General features: G+C 35.3%; 1 protein-coding gene across 1 annotated transcript in view; it reads left to right on the top strand.

The window, feature by feature from the left end:
• The first annotated feature begins 211 nt into the window (after positions 1–211).
• SLC41A2 (solute carrier family 41 (magnesium transporter), member 2) overlaps positions 212–21,540 on the top strand; it is a 50,119-nt gene continuing 28,790 nt past the window's right edge. Inside the window, exons 1-5 of the mRNA XM_010289032.1 lie at positions 212–956; positions 3,525–3,632; positions 9,536–9,607; positions 10,475–10,619; positions 12,513–12,659. Of these exons, the coding sequence (XP_010287334.1) occupies positions 402–956; positions 3,525–3,632; positions 9,536–9,607; positions 10,475–10,619; positions 12,513–12,659 (1,027 nt within the window). The 5' untranslated portion in view covers positions 212–401. The remainder of the gene's footprint in view (positions 957–3,524; positions 3,633–9,535; positions 9,608–10,474; positions 10,620–12,512; positions 12,660–21,540) is intronic.

Here is a 21,540-nt window from a genome sequence, read left to right as displayed (position 1 = left end):
TTGTGAAATTGCCTCACCCACCAACTTTCCCTTTTTACTTTCTAATTTCTTTCAATTTAGGCAGTTGAATGTTGTAGGACATTGGCATTTCTACAAGTACTTCATTTGGAAAGATACTGGGTGATCTGAAAATTTAAACCAGTATCTTATGTCTTCTGTAGAATTAAAATATTTTAAAGCTTGCTTGAATATATACTTTTTACTTTTTTGCAGATCCAGTATTGCTTATGGAATTGTTGAAGATCTGAGATCAATGAAAAAACATTTTTGCATGCAAAAAAGGATCATTTTAGTTTATCTGTTTTAAAATCATCGAGTGTGGCACTTGATGACTCATCTACAAGATTTTTCACTGACATCTGAAGAACAAAGTGCTTTTCAACCTGTACTTCTGTAGCACTATGACTAACTGTAAAGGCAGATCTACCATCTCCAAAACAAATAGCAAAGTTCATGACAGAGAAGGTTTTGTAAACTGGACCATAAATCTTAATACAATTCAGTCGGATAAATTTTTGAGACTGCTTTTGAGTATGGTTCCTGTTGTTTACCAAATAAACCAGGATGAAAGACACAAAAAAGTGAATGGTGTCTGGCAAGATGGATTACAACAGGCAGGACACAATTTTAATGTTAGGTCTGAACAACACACAGAGTACCATCACTTCTCAGAACCAAGTTTTCATGGTAGTAATGGACACAGTCCATCTAGCTGTAGCCCTAAATATGATGATTTTACCAGTTATAATTACTGTGATGGAATGGACACTTCAGAAACAGAAGCCATGTTGCAGGAAGACAACCTATCTAGTGACAGTAATGAAGATATCATTGTGGAAGGGAGTAGAAAACAACCCAAAGAATCTAGTAGTATTATGGCATTACAGATACTCGTACCTTTTTTGCTAGCAGGATTTGGAACAGTTTCTGCTGGCATGGTTTTGGATATTGTACAGGTTGGTATTTGCTTTGGAAGATTTTTTTTTAACAGTCTGTGGGGTTTGTAATTCTAATGCATGGTATTGTAAATGTTTACAATATTGAGGAGTAATTAGGCCTGTGTATGGTTCTGCTACTATGAACTCCTTTTTCCCAAACCTCATCTTAACCAGTTCCAATATTTAATCTGGGGTCATTTGAGTCTTGGTAAGTGTTATTTCTTTAGCTGACAAGAGAAATATAGTAATGATGCAAAATTCTGTTGACACTAGTAAATGTATATGTAGTCAAGTGGAAGTTGTAATTAACTGTGATGCCGCAATACATAGGAGTTTAAAAAGATTAGAAGAATTTATTGCATTATCTTATCTCCTTTTGTGCTTCGAGTCTATGCAATTTCTGAAAGACTCTGTAGATTCTGTCCATGATAATGCAAGTGATTTATGAAAATGTGTATTACATTCATATGTTATATGAAATTCATATGAAGTGACTGAAAGCTTTTTTGAATATTCAGGTGTATGTGACTTTGTTATGTAACACTAGGTGTACTGATGATAATTATTCAGGGTTAAGATAAAATAGAACTTTCTCTGCATTTTAAGATTTAAGTTTAATAATATTTTTAAAACCTGTTTTGGAGTATTATATCACTAAGACCCTACTGATATGGAACATTTTTAGGACTGGTTTCTAGCTTAACACAGTTGCAGATGTCAGCAGAATTTCAGTGGAGTTAAAAGTGACAGTTGCCCATGAAATAATTCTTTGTGCAGTAATTCTTTGTGCAGTGATATTTGAAGAAAATTCTGGAGAAAGTAACAGTTAAGAAAGGTTTATTGGGCTAGCCTATTTTCTTGGCTTCTCCTTGTGTTTTGAAGGCTATATTTTCTTTTATTTCCTATCTAGTATCTGTTTTTTAAAAAACAGAAATTTCTTATAAATGCAAACCTCATGGATTCTCTCTTCCTGTATGAGTAGATTCACAAAAAATTATTAAAAAAATATTAAATAACTACATTATTCAAACTGAAAGACAGCAGAGAAATTAATCTGCTTTTAATTTTGTTTTTTTTTAATTCAGCTTTAGGGTTTTCTTTAGCTGCACTTAAAGAGTTTACAAAGTTAATTTAAAGAGGAGAAAGAGTGGACCATCTTTGTCACTCAAAATCTTGAGAGAGTAAAGGAAGATTGGACTTCAATCAATTGCAAAGAAAAGACACTTTTATACATCAAGAAAAAGGAAAATAAAATTTGACATGCAAACTTTACTGCTTCCTTGCACTGTTTTACATCAATCTTGTGCTTTGTTCATTCACATCTTACCAATTTATTCTTTGTACAGAGGCTTTGTTTGTATTCTCTTAATATATAATGTACTTCATGATACAGCCTAACGGTTAGCCAAAAGAGGCAGTTATGCCTACTGCCATTACTGGCTTCCAACCCAGTGTTTCACTTTGCCTTCCTTACCTTCAGGGAATGTAAGTGTTTGTGTAGCTGTTTTCTGAGCTGGATTGAGATGTGTCTTGATTTTTCCTTCTATATTACTTTTAATCTTTATTGGTTTCCCAGTCCAGCTCACCATGTGTGAGAGAGGTTTGATGTAAAGGCAAAAATAAATAGCTAGTGTCAGTATTACCTTTTTTTCACCTTAAACTAAGCATTAAACTGTGATGTCAGCCGAACATTGAAATGTGACAGAACATGTTTTGAAAATTAAAATTTGAAGACAACAAAGCCTTCTAAGCTTGTTTTTTTACAAACCATTTCATGGTTATTCTTTCCCAGTAGTAAATACATATGTAACTTCACATATAGGAAATTCTCAGATTTTGTTTACCTTTGAGAACTGAATAATTTTAAAAATTAAAGTAATAATTTAAATCATTACAAAACCCTGAATACAAAGACATTTTACAGTTTTCTTATTTTATTTTTGTTAATGTTGATGATTACAAATTAAATACATGCATTGACAGAAATATAAAGTAGCATAGCATTTCTGTGCTGACAACTCAGCACACAACATTATGGGAGAGTTTGTATTTGATTTATAAAATCTAGGTTTTGGAGAATTGTACTCTTCTAAATTTCACACTTACAAGTAAAAGAATGAAGAGAAGCTTTTTTCACTTACAGGCTCTGTCCATTTGACAATTAATTCTTTGCTGTTTTTATGTGAGGTTTCTACACAGCTGGAAGGGAAAAGATTAAAATATTATTGTGAATTAAGAGCAGAATTCAACAGCAGTCACAGCACCTGGTACTATTTTAAAGTCATTACAAAAAAAAAAAACACCCTTCAGATTAATAACATCTTGTCTTAACTAGGTTTGTTTTTAGGCCAAGTTTTGTATCTCTTACTTTTGGTATTCTCATCTTTGAAGTAGTAATATGCAGTCATAAATAAATCTATTTTATCTAGATAGATAACAGTTCTGCCTTTAGACTTTTAGGTCTAATATAAAAATATTGATTTTTTTAGAGGCTTAAGTTATGAGTTTCAGAATTTTTTGAATACTTTGCTGATGGTGTAAAGAGAATTTTTCAATTGAATTTTTCCCACTATATCCTTTAAATAGCACTGGGATGTGTTCAAGAATGTTACTGAAGTTTTTATCTTGGTTCCTGCACTTCTTGGTCTCAAAGGAAATTTGGAAATGACCTTGGCATCCCGGCTGTCAACTGCTGTGAGTAACTTTCTCTTCCTCTTCATTCTCCAGATACATGTTGTAAATATTTCAAAAGGAAAATAAATCTTTGGAAGAGAAGTGTTTTATGTTTATGGCTTAATCTGGCTGTTACAGGGACTCTTTAAATCTGTTATTAAACTGGCAAAGTTAAAAGGTTAACCCTCTTCTAATCTCCACACATCAAACTTTACTTCTTTTCAAAGGTCTCTTCTACGTCATCAGTCAGAACAGATAAAGAAGATTTTTGAGATTTACATGTGTTTTCTGTAAGGTTGACAGATCTCTCTGGCCTCAGTGGGGTTTGAATAGGCTAGCAAAATGTGTACATTTTGAACACATTTTTCTAACGACCATTTGTGTGGCACCAAAAATGAAGCATTGCTCCCATTGCTACTCCAGATCTTTGTTGATCAAACTGTAAGAAACTCTTTTGTAGCTTTCTGCCTAAATAATTTTACTCCTTTTTGGTTTTGTTGTGGTGGGGTTTTTTGTGTGTGCTTATTTTTTTGTGTGTGTCAACACTCTAACATAGCATAACTAGGTTTTCTGTACGTCTTCTTATGTATTTGTCATAGTTCTTTTCTACATCTCAGAAGATGTTTCATCCCTTCATTTTTTTAGCCTAAGCAAGCCAAATTACCATATATCTTTTCTGTGTGTGTGGCTAACTGTTGCAAACAGAATGTTCTAATAATGTGGCTAAACTCTTTCTGGTACCTGAACTGGGTATGTATGACACTGGCTTATGCAGTGTTTCTCTTTTGTAAGATAATTTTTCCTTTCTCCAGAAAGGCCCTCTCTCTCTGCCTGTTCCTGCTTGAATGAATCTTTCTAGAAAATGTTTGGTCAAAGGTGTATATAACTCTGGATGAGACCTCATTATGGCTTTGTAGAATAGCACTACCTTATTTCTCTTGAAAATTGCTCTTGAAACTTTCTAAGTTTATATGTGCTTATTTTCTTATCAGTGTCAGATTTAGACCTTGCAGTCATTTTGTGACCAATGACAGTATCCTAGTATTTCTCCTTTTGTGTTATTTCCAGCTGTCACTCCCATCTTCTGGCAGAAATATTATTAGACCGTAAGTGCATCACCTTGCATTTCTACTGTTGAATTTAATCTGTTTTCATTGCTATAATCCTCAAGGTCATCCAGTTTTTGTACGATATTACAATGCTTTATATTGACAAATTCTCTCAGCTTTCTGTCATTAATAAATTTCATTGCCACATTATATTGAGTTATTGCCCAATTGCACACCGTGATGCACGTAGCCTTAGCAGTCCTATGAAGGTTTACTTGTGTCATGCCCATTATAGAAACTGATTACTTTTGCCCCATATCCATTCTTTCATGCATAAGAATTGACATGTTTTGTTGTATCTTTGTCAACAGCAGCATTAATTATTCTGTCATATTTTCTCATTTATTTTAATGCTTTGCCTTTTCTGAGTATTCTTGCTGTTTCTTAATGATATTTTGTGTTTAAACCTTACTGCCTTTACTGTCAGGCATGAATACTTTTGTCTTTTACCTTACTTTTTTTTGGTGTTGATCTGTTGCTTAATTTGTTCCTGACTGGTACAGTTCATGGCCTGAAGACTGTACTGCATAGTGAAAAATACACCAAGTCCAAGATCTACTGGTGCCTTACTGAAGGCTTAAAAAAAGAGGGTCAGAATCTTTAATTCGTTGTCTCAGTTGAGCTTATGACCTTGCCTTCTGGTCCAACCAATGGCTGATTTCCCCATCCTCACTAATGGCATCTCATTTGTGAACCTCACAGCTCTCAGGGGACATTTGGAAAAGGGTTCCCTTTTTCCTTTTTCAGGGAATCCTGACCTCGGCTCATATTATCCATCAACCATTACCAAAAGTCAAGGAGTTGAGTTCCCTCTCACACAGACAGATAAAGGTTACTGGAGTTTCAACAACACTGGCTGCATGTTCAGTAGTTAACTAAATTTGGCATCATGAGGTTCAGGCTGCTCCCCTCAGCCCAAAATGGCACTCTTAAGAGTATCCCAGTAACCGTGTGATTACATGATCTGTTGATGTCTTGAATACGATTTTTCAGAGACAGTTTGGCCATTTGAAGTCCAAGCTCCTACCAGCCCATGCTGAGAGGGCTTAGTTTGAGGAGTGTTACCAGTGCCACTTACCACTGTCATTAAGTCTCACCAAGACATAAATCAGCTGATGATTCAGAAGTTTTTACTCTAGCATGTCATGAATGCTTCCTTTCACCCCAGAAATTGTCATATGTCTGTCTTGGCCAAATCAGGTTAGGATTAGGACTCTATTCGCATCCTTCCACCATGAAGGTTAATTAACTGGCTGAGAAGAAATCAGTGAAATACACATTTCTTCAGACAGTGCTATGTGGTGTGTGGGACTTCCAAATTCTTTGGCATTGCCTGATGTCACGGTCACAGCACCTCTGGCACCAAGCTATTTCCTAGCTTTGCATTAACAGACTTGGGGGGGGTTGTTTGTTTGTTTTCTGATGCCTCTGATTTCCTTGTATGACCTGTTTTCGTCAAGAATCGTGACAGACCCTGGGCTAAGCTGCACAGGTGATTGAAATACTTTCTGGAACTTCCCTAGTCATATTGTAAGTTCATTGGACACCCTTCATGGGGAGCAGGTAGAGGTTTGTCATGGCTTGGTGAACGTTCTCTCTTTTGCCAGGGGTGGCTCTAATTTGTTCTAGCTGGTTCTAATTTGTTCTAGCTCATCAGTAAATGCTGTAGAGTGTGTGTGTATGCGTATGTCCACAACACAGTGGAGGTTTGAGAGAACAATATCGTACAAAATAAGAACAGTTTATATCATTCATTATCAGGATAATGCTAACAATATTATACTTAGTTTTTATATGCGAAAAAACAGAAAAAATGCCTTTTATCTTGCAAAGAACCTTCCAGCTTTCTCTTATGCATGTTTTTTCATGCTCAACATCAGTTGCAATGTGCACAGCTCTGCGAGCTGGTGGATAGCCATTTGCATCCCTTTGCCTACCGCAAAGGCAAAAAAAACCACCTCAGAAAAACCCCACAAGAACTCAGTAATGCTAATGGTTAGTTACATGTAACTTCTTACAGCACACAGCTTGGGTTTAGTTGCCAGATACGAAGTTAAACTCCAGGACAGTTGCCTTGATTGCTCTCCTTCCCCCAGGTTTTAAAAACAGGTGCTGTGTCATAGTGTATCATTCCTTACTGGAGAGTTTAATCAAAACACTTACTACTGGACCTGTAATTGACATGCCAGTTCTCTCAGACCTCTGTCAAAGAGGTTATTCTGACCTTTGTACCCTTCACATTGATTTCATTGACCCCCTACGCTCTTTAGCCATCCAATCTTTGGTTCTGTCATTCTCATCCTAGGTGAAAATTGGAGTATATTAATTCAGGGCATATCTAAACAATTATTTGGAAGCACTTGTATGATTGATCTTCCTTTCTCTGACCTGAATTTGGAATATCTCCCCACCAGATACTGTCTTTACAGTAAATGCAGGACTGTGCTCTGTGAATAGCTTTGAGGAGGAAATTTCTGATGAGTTCAGCATTGGAGCTAATCCATAACGTTCTTGCTCCGTTAGCTTATAATTGCCACTGAATTTGTAGACACGTCTATGCTGTTGGGCCTGTAAACTATCTTTACTCCATTGTAACTAAGTAGCCAGCCAAAAAGTACTGTCGTGTTAGCAAGTTTCTGTTAACCATAATACACTGGGTTTCAAGTTTTTCCTGATCACATTCAGTCATCTTGTTGCCCAAATTCCTATTTTAGCTGCTTGTTACTGGTCACTTACAGTTTCTCATCCACTTTCACTAAATGACTTTTCACAATCATTTCACTAAATCTGTCTCAAGACTGTGTTTTTAATCTACCTCAGGGCATAACTTGTGCTTCTCTTTTATGTTAGTGTTCATGTAAACTGTTCTCCCTCCCCGCCACTGCTGTGCTGGCATAACTGTGTGAGGTATACTTAGGTCAAATGCCCAAGCACAATATTTATATTATGTGTTTTGTATTCTTCAGCTTTGTTCTGTAGTTTGAGTCACTCTCATTGTCGTGATTCACACTGCTGCCTTTTCTCCCTATTCATTTTTCTTTTTTTTTAAGAGGAAGTAAGAAAAAAACAACCTAAACCCAAAGCACCACTCATCCAGTCATCCCTGTAAAGTCATGCAAGCGCTTGTTTTGACTGTGTGTTATCAGGGTTAGGCATTAGCAGTATGACTTTACAAACTTTTTGTTTAGGTCCATCTATTCCACAGTATCACAATAAAACTTCATCTTACTTTATGGAAATCTGCAGCTGGAAGGAGTCATCCTGCTCTTTTTCTCCCTTCCAAACCCTAAGAGCATTTGTGCATGGTTACATGATTGCATATGATGGATCAGATCATTTTGTAGAAGATAACCCCTTTTTGCTCTGTGAAAAATAGCATTTTCCATCAAATGAGCAAGCAAATTTATGTTGCTGTGAACTCACTCATGGAGTTGGTAGATCTGGTTCAAGAAAGAAAATGTGAATGTGTAGCTGATAGTAGGGGAGGGAACAACTATGCCATTTGGCAGCAGGTCACTTTTAGGCTGAATTAAGCATTTTGCAAGATTACTGTTTTAACAAGGATTTTTGGGATACTTTTCAAAAACTTCTTCAAAGGAGAAAAAGAGTGAAGCTCTCCATAGCCTGCCATTTCATTTTTTTAGCATATATATTTAAGAAGGATGCAAAGGGGATTCTTATCTGCCCTTTCCTAAATATTGCTGTAATATTTAAATTTAATGCGTGTCTTTGTGGAGCATTGACTGTATTTTGAACACTATAAAATATTTATAGTGTAGATTGAGATAAAGTGTCTTCTTATGTTTCTAAGTTTTAAAGTTAGCATTTCTTTTAATACTTTGTTCCTCGCAAGTCACTACTATTACAAAATGGAACAAAGTACAAAAGAAACGGAAGTAAAACCAACTGGAAAGAAGTTATCAAAGAGGAAAAAAATATGCATTAAGATTTTCTGTATATTGAGAGATATGTTATCTTATAAATTAGTATTCTATGGGGAAAAAACACTAAAATTTACGCTCAATGTAAAAAAGTGCTCAGTTATCTCAAAAAGAGAGTTATTTTAAATATAGTCATACTGCAGTAGTATATACTGTCCTTCAGATCTTGTCCTCTAACTCAAAAAAATAAGTAAAAGTAGGAAATACATTATAAAAGAGTATGTATATACTTTTTCATTTCTGAGAATAATTAATTTGCTGTCTTTCCAGCTACTGCATTAGGACTGGACTTCTATCATTTACAGCATCATAAGCCTCTAGCTGTATTATATAAATAAAAAGTTAGAATACTAAACAGTATTAGATGTGGTTTCTGATCTTCTGTAAGTACTTGCAGTTTCTCTGTGCAGGTAATTGCAGTCAATTAACACACTTCCATGACAGTGTGTGTGTCCACACACACATACCTACACATCTTTCTATTGTCTCATAGAATTTAAGGGCCATAGAAACAAGTTCAGTCTAAAGTGACTGAACACTGGTAAGTTTCTCTTCCAGCCACTAATCTAATCACTGGTGGTGCTTGGACATTCCTGGAATGTGGGATGACCAGTATATCTTGCACAGGAAGCTAATGTTAAGCAAGTTACTATGTAAAACGACATCAAGTTTAGCTACTTTTGGATAGATACCGTAAGTACAATTTAAAATCAACAGCACTGCTTGACTTGAGAAAAGTATAACTTGGTTTTAGCTTGCTTTCAAAATGTCTTTTTTTTTTGGTATGAGTTATTTGTGGGTTTCTGCGTTGGTGTATTTTCAAGTAACACAATTTTAGACACAAATGTCTGAAATTCTTTTGTAACTTTGACAGGTAAATATTGGAAAAATGGATTCTCCCATTGAGAAATGGAACCTAATAATTGGCAATTTGGCCTTAAAACAGGTAAATATGATGGACTTACTTTGATTAACTCTTGTAAGTAAGCAAAGTTATTGAAAAAGTCCATCAGAAACGTTGGTAAGTATGGAGATGGACAGTGTTAATGGGAAACTAGCTCTACTACACTGGCTCATACTTAACATATAAAGTTTGCATGACTGATATTTTTTGAACAGTGTAGTTCTCTAAAAAAATATGAGTTTATATTTATCAGAGGAAGAGGTAAAGTATTCTTCATGCTTGTACCAAGGATATTTCCTTTTTATTTTTTCTGAGAGAGGATCTGAGGATGATCAGAGAAAAATTTCAGGTTTGGCAAAACCTTTTAAATTTGACCTCTCAAATGTTTTCAGTACCATATTTGCATTGGATTCAATGTTTAAAGGATGTATGTGATGGAGCTTTTGGACAATAAACAATATTTTAAATAGCTGGTCATCTGAGGAATGCTTGTTCTCCAAAGCAACTATTTCTTAAGATTAAGAACTGTTTCATGCTCATATGCTATAATACAACATGCTCAAAAAATAGGTGGAATGTTTATACTGCAACTTCACTGTTTTAAGTGGCATTAGGAACCTTTTCAGGCATTTCAGCTTTGGCTCCTGGTATATCCTCAGCTCTTTTCCCTGATTTTACTTTTGTTATTCTTGAGTCTCTGAAATGCTGGTAAAGCCTTTTCTGCTGGCTAAGATTTTTTCTACTTGATCATCCAAGGTTATCAATGTCACTACAAAGTGGATGAGCATGTTCCCTTTATACCTTGCAATTAAATGTAGATAGGAGGAAAGAATAACAGAAAATGATTGTGTAGTCCTTGCAAGTATATCAATTATTTTAAGAATTGTTCACTGTCTTTTTCTTTTCCAGGTTCAGGCAACAGTAGTTGGGTTTCTGGCAGCAGTGGCAGCAGTTATATTGGGCTGGATTCCAGAGGGCAAATACCGCTTTGATCATTCAATTCTTCTGTGTTCTAGCAGCGTAGCAACTGCCTTCATAGCTTCTCTTTTACAAGGTAAAAGGAGTATGTGTGTTACTTTTAACAGTTATTTCATTTTCTGTGGATGGTGAATGTATATTATGTTGCTATTCCTTATAAATTTAAATCCATTAAGGTATAATACATCTGAAACACAGCTGAGGATAGGATGTCCTTTCACAATGTCCATACAGGCCTGCATGTTGCATTCCTCTCCTGTCATATTGTTTGAAAAGGTTCGATTTGCGTGACCTCCTGAGCATATCTAAAACAAAAAGAATGTTTTTTATATTTTACCTAATATGATAGAGAACTTTTTTCCCCTGCTTTCTATATTGATTAATGTACAAAATATGTTCTTAATACTAAACAGATAGAAGTTATTTGTAATTAAGCTCAGGTAAGCCCCAGATAATAGCTCAGCTGTATCCAAACTCCCTGGTTGTCCATGCTGCTTATATGTTAGTTTGTGCTCTGCTTTGTATCAGAAGTGAACAAATTGGCTTGTTACGTGAAGGATTTGTGCCAAGTTCAAGTCCCTCTCTACAAACAGTACTCCTGTCTGGAGCCATATGGTGTGATGAATTTAATCTTCTCTTCCCAATTGTCAGGAAACATTTAACTATAAAAGATGGTACCTAATGGACATGAGGGATGGAAAAAAGTACCTCTACTTGTGACATATTCTTAATGAAAAAACATAGTAGTCTTGTATAGTAGTAAGTCAAGTAAAATGTTTAACTTTTTTTACTAATTTAATATGCTTACTTATATGAAAATTACAAAATTGTTAAAGTTTTGCATGGAATTAAGAGCACACACTTTTTCTGGTGACTACAAAGCCATTGAATTTGATCACACGCAGAATTAAGAGCAGCAAGACAACTGGGGAACACGACTGCATTTTTTCCACTTCTCATATATAATTCGGACATGAAGAGAAACGTTTGTTGTCATCTGGTGGTGACCCTGCATAGGAAATTGCTTTCTAAGCTTCATCCTCCTACATGTGAAACAGGTGCTTTTGAAATATCGTGATCCTACAGGATCCTTTCAGTTCTTTCTTTTGAGAATTTCATGGAGTGTAACACTTTAGGCAGTTTCTCTGAAAGTGAACTGATAATATAGCCTACAATACATAATATTGCTAGTATTACATGAAAATTATAATACTAGTTTTTCAAAAATTCTATAAAATAACATAAAAAAGAGTATACACAATTGAAGCTTTTATGTGTATTATGTGATGAGAGGGAAATTACTCAGGCTATGCCAAAGAAGACTGTTAATAACAGTGTGCATTTTATTTTTAGCAACCACTTGCATTCTTCAGGAAAATGCCTCTTAAAAAGTTAGTGTTGCTCTTTATAGAAAAAAAATAGAAACCAACATACCTAATTTAAATTTTTTTAACTGTGTAGCAAGTAGCATTTTTATATGTTGTCTTGTTTTTAATTTATGATGTGGCTTGATGTTTGGTGCCAAATTCATGACTGGAAATCTTGCACAATATCAGATATCAAAGTATTTAATCTTATGTTGTTTTCAGCCTAGCATAATTTAAATATCAGTCAGCTAAAGTTAATAGGGTGTAGAAATAATACACTGCATATTTTTTTCTTCAGGACACAGCTGATTTACGATTTCAATAGTGCTAATTCTAATCATTAGCAAAATAGTTCATTGTACAGAAGGTTCTTGATTTTTTGTGTGTGTGTTTACTGTATTTTTTTTTTACTATATCACTTCATTTTTTAAAATTACTAAAACTTAAAAAAACAGACATCAGTCAGGTAGGAGGAACAATAATCCTGGGACAAAAGCACTGACTTTGTATTTATCAAGTTTGAAATTGCCATTATCTTGGAATTTTCTGTGGAGTTACAACAGTAGGTATGGTTACTGTACTGTCTTCTTTGTTGAACCTAGGTATAATAATGGTTGGAGTTATTGTTGGATCAAAGAAGACTGGTATTAATCCTGACAATGTTGCCACTCCTATAGCAGCAAGTTTTGGAGATCTTATCACTCTTGCTATACTAGCATGGATAAGTCAGGGTCTTTATACTTGCCTTGGTAAGTATGTTTCTAAGTGTATATGTCTACCGAGGAACCTCTTTTAGGTTAGGAGGGTGTGGAGAAGGCAGGGAGGGAGAGGTTTAGAAAACCTTTTAGTTTGACTGACTTTTTTGTCAACATTTTTACTGTTGAATGATAAATCTTGGGTGGCAACATTATGCCATGATCTTTTTTTTCCTTTTTTTTCCCCTAAGATGATAGAACTCACTAACCACAATCTTGGCACAACTACTAATATCTGAAAGACTCTCAAAGTATCACAGTCAATCTACATGTGAATTAGAAACTATAGTTGCTGAATTTACTCTGCTTTCTTGGGGTAGGCAGGGAAGCTGTCTTCATCCAGGTTTTCTTGAATGCCCACCCTAATCAAATATTTGCTTCCTAGGGCCCTTTTGAATTGTTGCCCCTTGCACTAAGGGGAAGGAGATGAACTGAGTATCTTGATAAGCTGCTGGGAGAGGAGTTCTGCTTTGAGAATTTTTTTGTCAAGGTGTGGTTTTAGACGCCATTCAAATATATCATGAGCTGTAGCTATACCCAGAAATAAAGATAAAAATAATTTAAGTAATTTGAGTAACAATAGCAAGTCTACAGCAAGTATGTATTCAAAGAAGTGGCGCCTAATTTTAGATAGACTTGTGCTTTGTGATTGCTATGACTTTTAAATGAGTTACGCAAAGACTATTGTGAATTTCCTTCTTATTCCTTCCAAGTGCTTTCCAGCTCCCATTGCAATACCTTGTTGTTTCCTCGTCTCCCCTACTCCAGCTTCCAATACCGATTTCCTCATTTCTTTCCTATCTCTTTTTTCCCTCACAGCGTGACACTTCCATGTCTCCCTCCTGTTCCCTGTGCTGGTGCTTGATTTTATCAGCGTTTCCTTCTGCTTTTCAGTAAACAAAGTAACCACTTCCAGCTTCTCCAAATAATGGCCCTGCTCTCTTCTGTTTTCTTTGTTTTGTTTTGTCTTTTAAATTTGGTGACTATATTTCAAACATGAATCTGCTAATTTAGCTGCAGCCTTCTTCTGAACAGCACTTCTGCCATGAAAGATATAAAGATGTATAAGCACTCTGAATAGCTAAGCACCAAAGGAGAGGCCTTCTCCAACTACTGACTACAGAGGGCAATGATCTAATCCTGCTTCATGCATGAATTCTGTCTGGCTTCTTGATGACAGTTTTTTACCATCTGCTTATTTTTCCACTAATAGATATGAACAGGTGAATTACACAAAACCAACTCCAAACTAATTTTGTTACAAATTACTTTTTTCTTCTGCCTGCAATTCCTCTCTTCTACTAGTGATTTGCATGTTTCTATAGTCCCTTTGAAACTGTTTTTCTGATTTCTAAGGCCTGTACTGTCTAAATCCTACTCTCAAAGGAACAGACCACTGAAGAAGGTTCATCATCACAATGTCTGCTAAAAATGAATATGCCTATAATTATTATTGTTAGAAGCATGCTCAAATAGTAGCTGATGTAATTAAATGCTTGCTTGTCACAAAGGAGATGTGAGCTTGGAAAATGAGAATGAGGAACTCAAAAATCAGTCTTTTTCTTCCTGTTTCTTCATCTCCCCTGTGAAGGAACAAAAAGTATGAAAACATTTTTGTCACAGGAGGAGAATAATGTTCAGAACTATATTTAAAAATAAATTATTGCTGCAACTGACTCCTTCCATAGAAACAATTTAAAGTATATTCTATTTTAAAAGACATAATTGTAGACAATTATAGCATAGTATACCACAGGCCAAATTTTGTGTTGTCCATAATTGTTTTACCAGACATGTTGATATCACCACATATATTCTTTTATGTCTATGCTCATTGTTCAAACTGTTTTATGTAAAAATTTGTTCTGTTCTGTGTAAGTATTACAACATCAGTCAGGAAAGGTATAATAACACTCAAGCTACATTAGTGTGACTTGCAATTTTGTCTTTTAGTTTTCAACTGATAATTTTATGTTTTCAGTATATGATTTTTCATATTTGGAAAGTGTTAACATCATGTCAGCTTAAATGTATCAGTGTACAATACAGCCATATTTTCTATTTTCTATACTTCTAAAAAACCTTAAACTGTATTGTTTGTATTGTAACTATATTTAAATAATTTATATTGGAATAACTTATTTCTCAAATACTTCCTTTAGATACTTCTTTTAAGGAACCTTATAAACTTACAGTGAAAAGAAAATTAGTAAAGATTTTTTTAAGCTCTTTTCTTTCTTTTCTCCTGATGAGAAGAACAGAGCAAAAGCCTCTGTTCTCATGAAATTTGGTGTCTCTAGCTAATGCTAGGACTGGGATAATAATTAGAGTTTAGCTCATTAGAGACTGTTTATCTAGATTTATTGCTATGCCCAAAAGCCTTACGAGACTGGAACACTGGGTTATCCTGCTTAAAATAGATATCAGGTCCCAACAATTGATATGCTTGATTGGATTTCAGTTCAAAATTAGGGTTTATGCTAGTCAGTGAAATGCCAGGGAAGTTGGTGTACCAGCCAGGTGGAAAGGAGTTAGCCAGGAGAGAGTTAGCTAGGATTATTGGCATATGTTGGCTATCTGGGTAGGTGTGGAGTTGGAAGAGGTTGCCAAATTTGGGTTAATACTGAGATTAGATTTGCGGCTAGGTTTATGATTAAAATTTATTCTAGTCAGGACTGTCTCTGATGTAAAATACTTAATGCTAAACTTCAGGCTTTAAATGTTAACTAGTAAGTATTTCAAAGGAAGTTTCTTAGAAACTTATGCCCTATAGGTCAAACTTCGTTTAGTTTTTAAAATTTTTCTTTGTAAACTACAAAGTAACTACAACTACATTGTAATGAATAGGCCAGTGATTTTTCATTTGTTTCCTAACTCTTTTCCCTACTAATATTAGTTTCTTATGTATTTGCATTGTAATGTTCTCTATATAATTGCCTGAGTTGAACCCAAATGACTCATTACGAGTCTTAATGTTTTTAAACAGCTTCCTCTACTCCTTACCATTCTTTTTAAATTGTGGCCACAGGCACACGTAGTTACACGTATTTTAATAGTAGCTGGATTTTAATGGTAGTTATAATTGTAATTTGTAAATAAACAACATATATTATTTTGTGACTATATCTAGTACCGCTTCCTATGCTTTATATAAATTACAGATATGTTTCCTTTTTTAAAGGAGTAACTAGTTACTACTAATATTTCAGTTTCTCCTAAACCATGCTTTTTTTTAATCTAAGAAAACCCAAGCAAAAACCACTCAACCTCCCAAAGAAGATGGGGAAAGAAACTTGGGCTTCTTCCTTCCCTTCACACATTTCCATAAATTCACATCTCTAGTTACATATGGCTTAATGTATCTCAGAGGAATAAAGAAAGAAGTGGGATCAGTTTGAACTGATCCTTTGCTACTTTTACAGCTGTCACATTTTAGTCAGCCGCTGCAATTTCAGATTGCACACATGTGTAGGGGGAAGGATTAGTGCGCTCAAGAGTTACTCCCAATTTTCTTTCTATGTGGTCTTCTGGAAATACTTCTCTTTTGGTGATGTATGTAATTATCTAGTTACCACTAAAATGGCTGCTTCTGCTCTTTATATTTTTTTTTCAATGTTTTTATATTTCTTTCTCGTAGGAAACAGAGAGTATTTCTAGAGTAAGAACATACCACAAAGCCCTTGGAAATGTGTGGTTTCCAAGATGCATGTATTTGAACTATGAAATAGTAACAAGGAATAAAATTATGGAGTAGCTTCAGCTCAGGAGAGGTATATAAAGTTGTGAATAGCAGGGAAGAGGTATTAAAAAAATAGGCAACAGGTTAAAAAAAAGTTAAAGAAACTTTTTTACACAATATGTGACTGGTATATGGAACTTCCTGCCATGATATATTAAGAGGACCAAAGTGATTTTAGAAAACTATTTGGATAAATTGATCAGAGAAGAATCCATTGAGGAGTATTGAACAGACAGATGCAGAAAAAAACTTGAGTGATGAAATCCCTGAGGCAAACACCAGCAGAAGCTGGCAGAGCACACTGGAACAAGCATCACTCTAAACTTGTCCTTTTTTTCTTTCCACAAGCCTGGACTGTTGACCATAGTCAGACACAGGATACTGGACTAGATGTGACCTTTGGCCTCACCCAGCACAGATACTATTTTGTTCTTTCTGTTGTTTCCCTGCTTTCTCAATGCTAGAGTAACAAGTACCATGGGAATGTTATAAAGAAATCTACATTTTATGGGCTAGTAATGAAGCAGATGGGATTCACCTCTGAACTGTATTCTGAATTAACCATTTTCACTTATGATTTATGAGCCTCACTACTGAAATGTACTGAAGCAAAAGTAAGTTTCTGGCTTCTCTCTGCATGGGAAGAGTTTTTTTCAGATAACGAGACTGGAAGGGGGGGAAATAATTTGTGTAGAAGCTTTATGCTTGTATGTAACAAAGCTGTACACCTGTGCTCAACCTTTGGTTTGATATGATGCTTCATGGCATACCCAGGGGAGAAAGGGTATACCCAGGAAAAAGGACTGTAACATTTTTACCGAGGCTAGGGCCAAATTAAACATCTTGTTTGGTCACCATCATATATAAATTTCTTAGAAGTGCATCTGAGTGTTTTAAAAATGATGGAAAAGCCATCAGACATGGGGACTTAAATAGCAAAATGTTCCTTCTGCCTTAATGCCCTTAAAAGAGCTGTATCTGTGAATCGTTGTTAAACAGCTGGGGGAGAGCACTAGAGGGCTCCCCAGGACCATCGCTCCGGTTCCTCGACCAGAAAACGGGGAATGCTCTGGAATAGGAAAACGCAGTATATGAAATGTGGAGGTCCGTGTTGCTTGTCATTTGTCAGTAATGACCTGAAGACTTCTTGTAAAGCTTTCCTTTTTTCTCACAGAATGTGGCTTAAATAAATGCCCTTATCTCTTGTGATGTTGGACGTGGGTTGCGAAGACAAACTGTGTGATTCACATTATTATTTTCAGATTCCTACAGTTGGTTTGAAGTAGTATATTTTCAATTCACCTCTAATTCCTAGTAGAGGCTGCATTGTTTTCAGTGACGCTGCACTGAACAGTATGTCATAGTAGATACCCTGGACAAGGAATAAAACATTAAGCATCTGAGTTCTGCGAACCAGAAGATTAATTTGTTTCACTGTTTACTAAAGGCATGAGGGCTTAAAGTAAATGAAGATCAGTAAGGACTCAGTTGAAAACCTTGTCTCTTTCCTCTTCTCTCCTTCCTTTTTTAGTTTAAGGTTACAGTCAGAAGTTCATTGAAGAGCTGAGTGCTTTTAGGAGCTGATCTTCCACTGTTGGATGGTACAAATTCTATAGCAGAGCCAGGTTGATTGAGATGCCTTTTATCATGTAAGCTACCTGCATACATAAATCTATCAAAAATGGAGTGAAGTGAGCCCTTAAAGAGGAGTCATTTATTCCCTCTTCCCATTCTCCAGCTATTGTAGAATACATTTTCTTCTTCTGTGAGTTAAGTATGAAGAGGAAGATGGCCCACCCTTTATTAAAAGATGCATCTCAAGGTTAACATCTTTTTAGATTCTTATAGTAGGGTGTTCTACAGTAGAGTTTCACATAGCTGAAAAAAAGTCCTGCACTCTGTTCCCAAGGCTGGAGCTGAGTAGTTTCATGGGTCTGGTAGGAAACTGGTGTTTATTGTTGCTCACTTGTGACAGATTCTGTAATATAATTCTAAACTATTAATTGCTTCTATACTTCTGTTTTCAATTAAACTTAATAGACAGGCAGTAGAATTAGAAGTTCTGGTAGGGAGCACCTGCCTTGCCTTAATTTTTAGATCATCTTTGCCTTAAAAAAACCTGGGCAGGGTGAATTTCAGTTGTCTTGTCTAAAATTTGTAAACAGATGAATATGTATACCTGATTTCCTCCTTGTTTATCAGTATGGGGATGGTTGGTGGCCTATTTATTTGTTTATTCATCATTCCCTTTAGAATTTTAGAACAGAGGATTCCAACAACGTGCTAGTGTGTTATCATACCTGAAGTTTTTTTTTTTTTAATAATCTAAGTTCTGGCTGTGTCCTCTCCTTGGAGATCCCTCACTCCTCAGAGCCACTCCTGGCTTTTGTTCTTTTCAAGAAGAAACAGCAGTATTGCAACAATGGTGTAGCTTTTATAATACAGTTTATGTCCAACTCCCTTTAAAGGACTCAGGTATAAAACCTGTTTTGTACTTTTCTCCATGGTGAAATTAAGACATTTAGACATACTAAAATGTTGAACAATAAGGCCAAAAAAATTAATTCCTCTCACTTGCAGTTGACTCAGAGGAACAAAGCTAAGCCACTGCTGAGTAGTCTTGAAAGTGCTATCTTAGTGTGTAAAAAAACACCGGTTGCATTTTGTTTCATGTCATTATCTTTTATATCACTATGCACTTTGGTTTTATTGCTATAAAACACATATTCACCCTCTTGAAAGTTCATCTAACTTTTGCTTTCTTTGCTGTAAAAATGACAGGTTGTGTCATTTTATGGATGCATATTTCCTTTTTTCCTGTAGCTGCTGTTAACTCACTTAAAATATGTTGAATTCAACTAACGAAAGGTTTGACAATCAGCAATGGGTTAGTCATGTTTTCTAAGATTTGTAAAGCTGCCCTTGCTTCTGACTACTTGCTGTTTTCTGAAATGGTCCTGTCGCACTGCAGATATAAATTATATTTATTTTTGTTATAATTCATGAATCATTATACACTAACGAGACTGTCTTCTCTTTTTTTTCCGCATTTTTTTAAACTTCTTACAAAATATTTCTGTGGCAGCATGACATATGTGTATATATATTTCATATTTTACATATAGTTATTATTGATTTAGAAGTTACCTATTAAATAATTCTTGGTTAGTGTTCATTGTTCATTTGCTGGACTGATTTCAGTTTTATCTATGTGTGCTTTTTTTTCCTGTTTTCCCAGAAGAAAGGAATTATATGATATACTTTACTTATTTTTAGTGTTCTTTGTAATTCTTGGACTACATTCTTGGACTAGGTCTCCAAGCTTGGAGGCTGGTCCAGATAGTTAAATACTCTCTCTTTTTTTATTAACACATTCTAACAAGTTCTTTAAATTGTTAGTGGGATTAAAAAAGAAATTATTGTAAAAGGCATACTTTTTTTAACTTTAATTTCCTTTCCTGTGTTGGTAGAAGTAAAAAGTACAGTGGGCTAATTGCTGATGTACAAGTAAAAGAATTTTTTTAAATGGTGATTAATTAGGGTAATGTTCACCATTGCATCTGTATTTTTCTGTTCAGTGTTTGTTTGCAACAGAGGATCTTTGCTGACCAGCAGACTTCACCTTTTAATAAAATTGGCAACCTCTCCAAAAATGTGGCAAAGACACCTTTAAATGAGTTATTTGGCATCTGGTACATGCTAATGCCTTACCTTGGTTCTATATGAGAGGAACAGACAGAGAAGGAGAAAGAAAAAGTAGCAGGAATACAGTATGATTGAGGGGGGGGGGGGGGGAGAGAGGGGGAAAAAAGCAGAGGGGAAAAGGAGGGAGGTTTCAAAATTTTAAATAAATAGATGTAGAATGAATGATGCCTTTCCGTGTGACCAACTGTAGTGCATACAGGGATCTTTCTTCATTGCAAGTGGAGGGAAGGATGCGTTTACCTGGGCAGTAAGTAGTTCAAGAACTTTACATCAGTACATTTTTGTCTTTTTATTAAGTTGGATAAAACAGAACTATAATTATGAAATAAAAGAATCATGTACTCTGTCCTCTTCTGAGTAAGAACTCTTTACATTAGGCCCACCTCTTAGTTCACAGGAAGAGGAGAAAGGAGGAAAAAAGGCACCACAAAGGAAGAAGGAGATAATACGCTGTAGAATAGTTGGAAAGGGAAGGGAAAAAATTATCTTTTGGGCTTTGTCTCATTCTCATTCTAATAGCTTTCTACTTTTAGCTTACACAATGAAAGGTATCTTAATATCTTTTCTGTGGGCTTTGCTGCAGAGGTTGTTACCAGTCAATGCAGAAGGTCAGTAACTTCTAAAGACACTGCAGCAATTCTTCCAGGAGTAATTTTAGCTTCACCAAGATAATATCGAAGTAGTAATTGCTTGAATTTGCAGCCTTTGTAATAAGCCATAAAACATGGGTGAAAATACTTTTTTGTATACTAAATATTCTTCTTTGGCAAGGTGTTTGTGTGTTCTACATTAACTACTTCAACCTGTTAATTTAAAATTTCTTTTGCAATAAGACTTGTCCAAGTTCTGAAAGTTTAGACAAAATGTATTTAACATTAAACTCATGGCCACATTTCTCGTAAGACTAAATATATGTAAAAGTGGAATGTTTGCATAGTTTACATATATACTTCCCCCCGCCCCCCGCATTAGGATAACTTTTTCTTTGAAATGTAATGCAGTTCTGATGGATAGGTGCAAGCAGCAGAATTGTGGCTGTGAATTTTCAGGATCAGAGTCATTATAAAAAACAACTGAGCGGCTGATATAAATGTCTCTATATTACATATTGTGCTTGCATAATTTTAGATATGCTATTTCTGGGAAGATTACCATATTGTCTGTGCTTTGGAAAGAAGGGGGTGTACATATGCTATGAATTTGTTTATAAACAAGATGCATTTTCAATATATTCAGGTTCTTTTTTTTGTAGTAGATATTACAAAATAATGTTTTCTATTCCACATTTATTGCATTTTTATCATAAAGCATCATACAAAAATCCGCTTTGAAATTCCTACTTTACATAAGTAGTTCTGTCCTTGAGAAGATGGGAGATAGTGATCACAGATGGCAGATGTTAACCATCTTGTTTAGTGCAGTAGTTGAAAC

Source organism: Phaethon lepturus, unplaced genomic scaffold (assembly GCF_000687285.1).
Source record: "Phaethon lepturus isolate BGI_N335 unplaced genomic scaffold, ASM68728v1 scaffold10586, whole genome shotgun sequence".
Lineage (NCBI taxonomy): Eukaryota > Metazoa > Chordata > Aves > Phaethontiformes > Phaethontidae > Phaethon > Phaethon lepturus.
The sequence above is the reverse complement of the archived record's forward strand: the minus strand, read 5'-3'. Positions and strand labels throughout refer to the sequence as shown.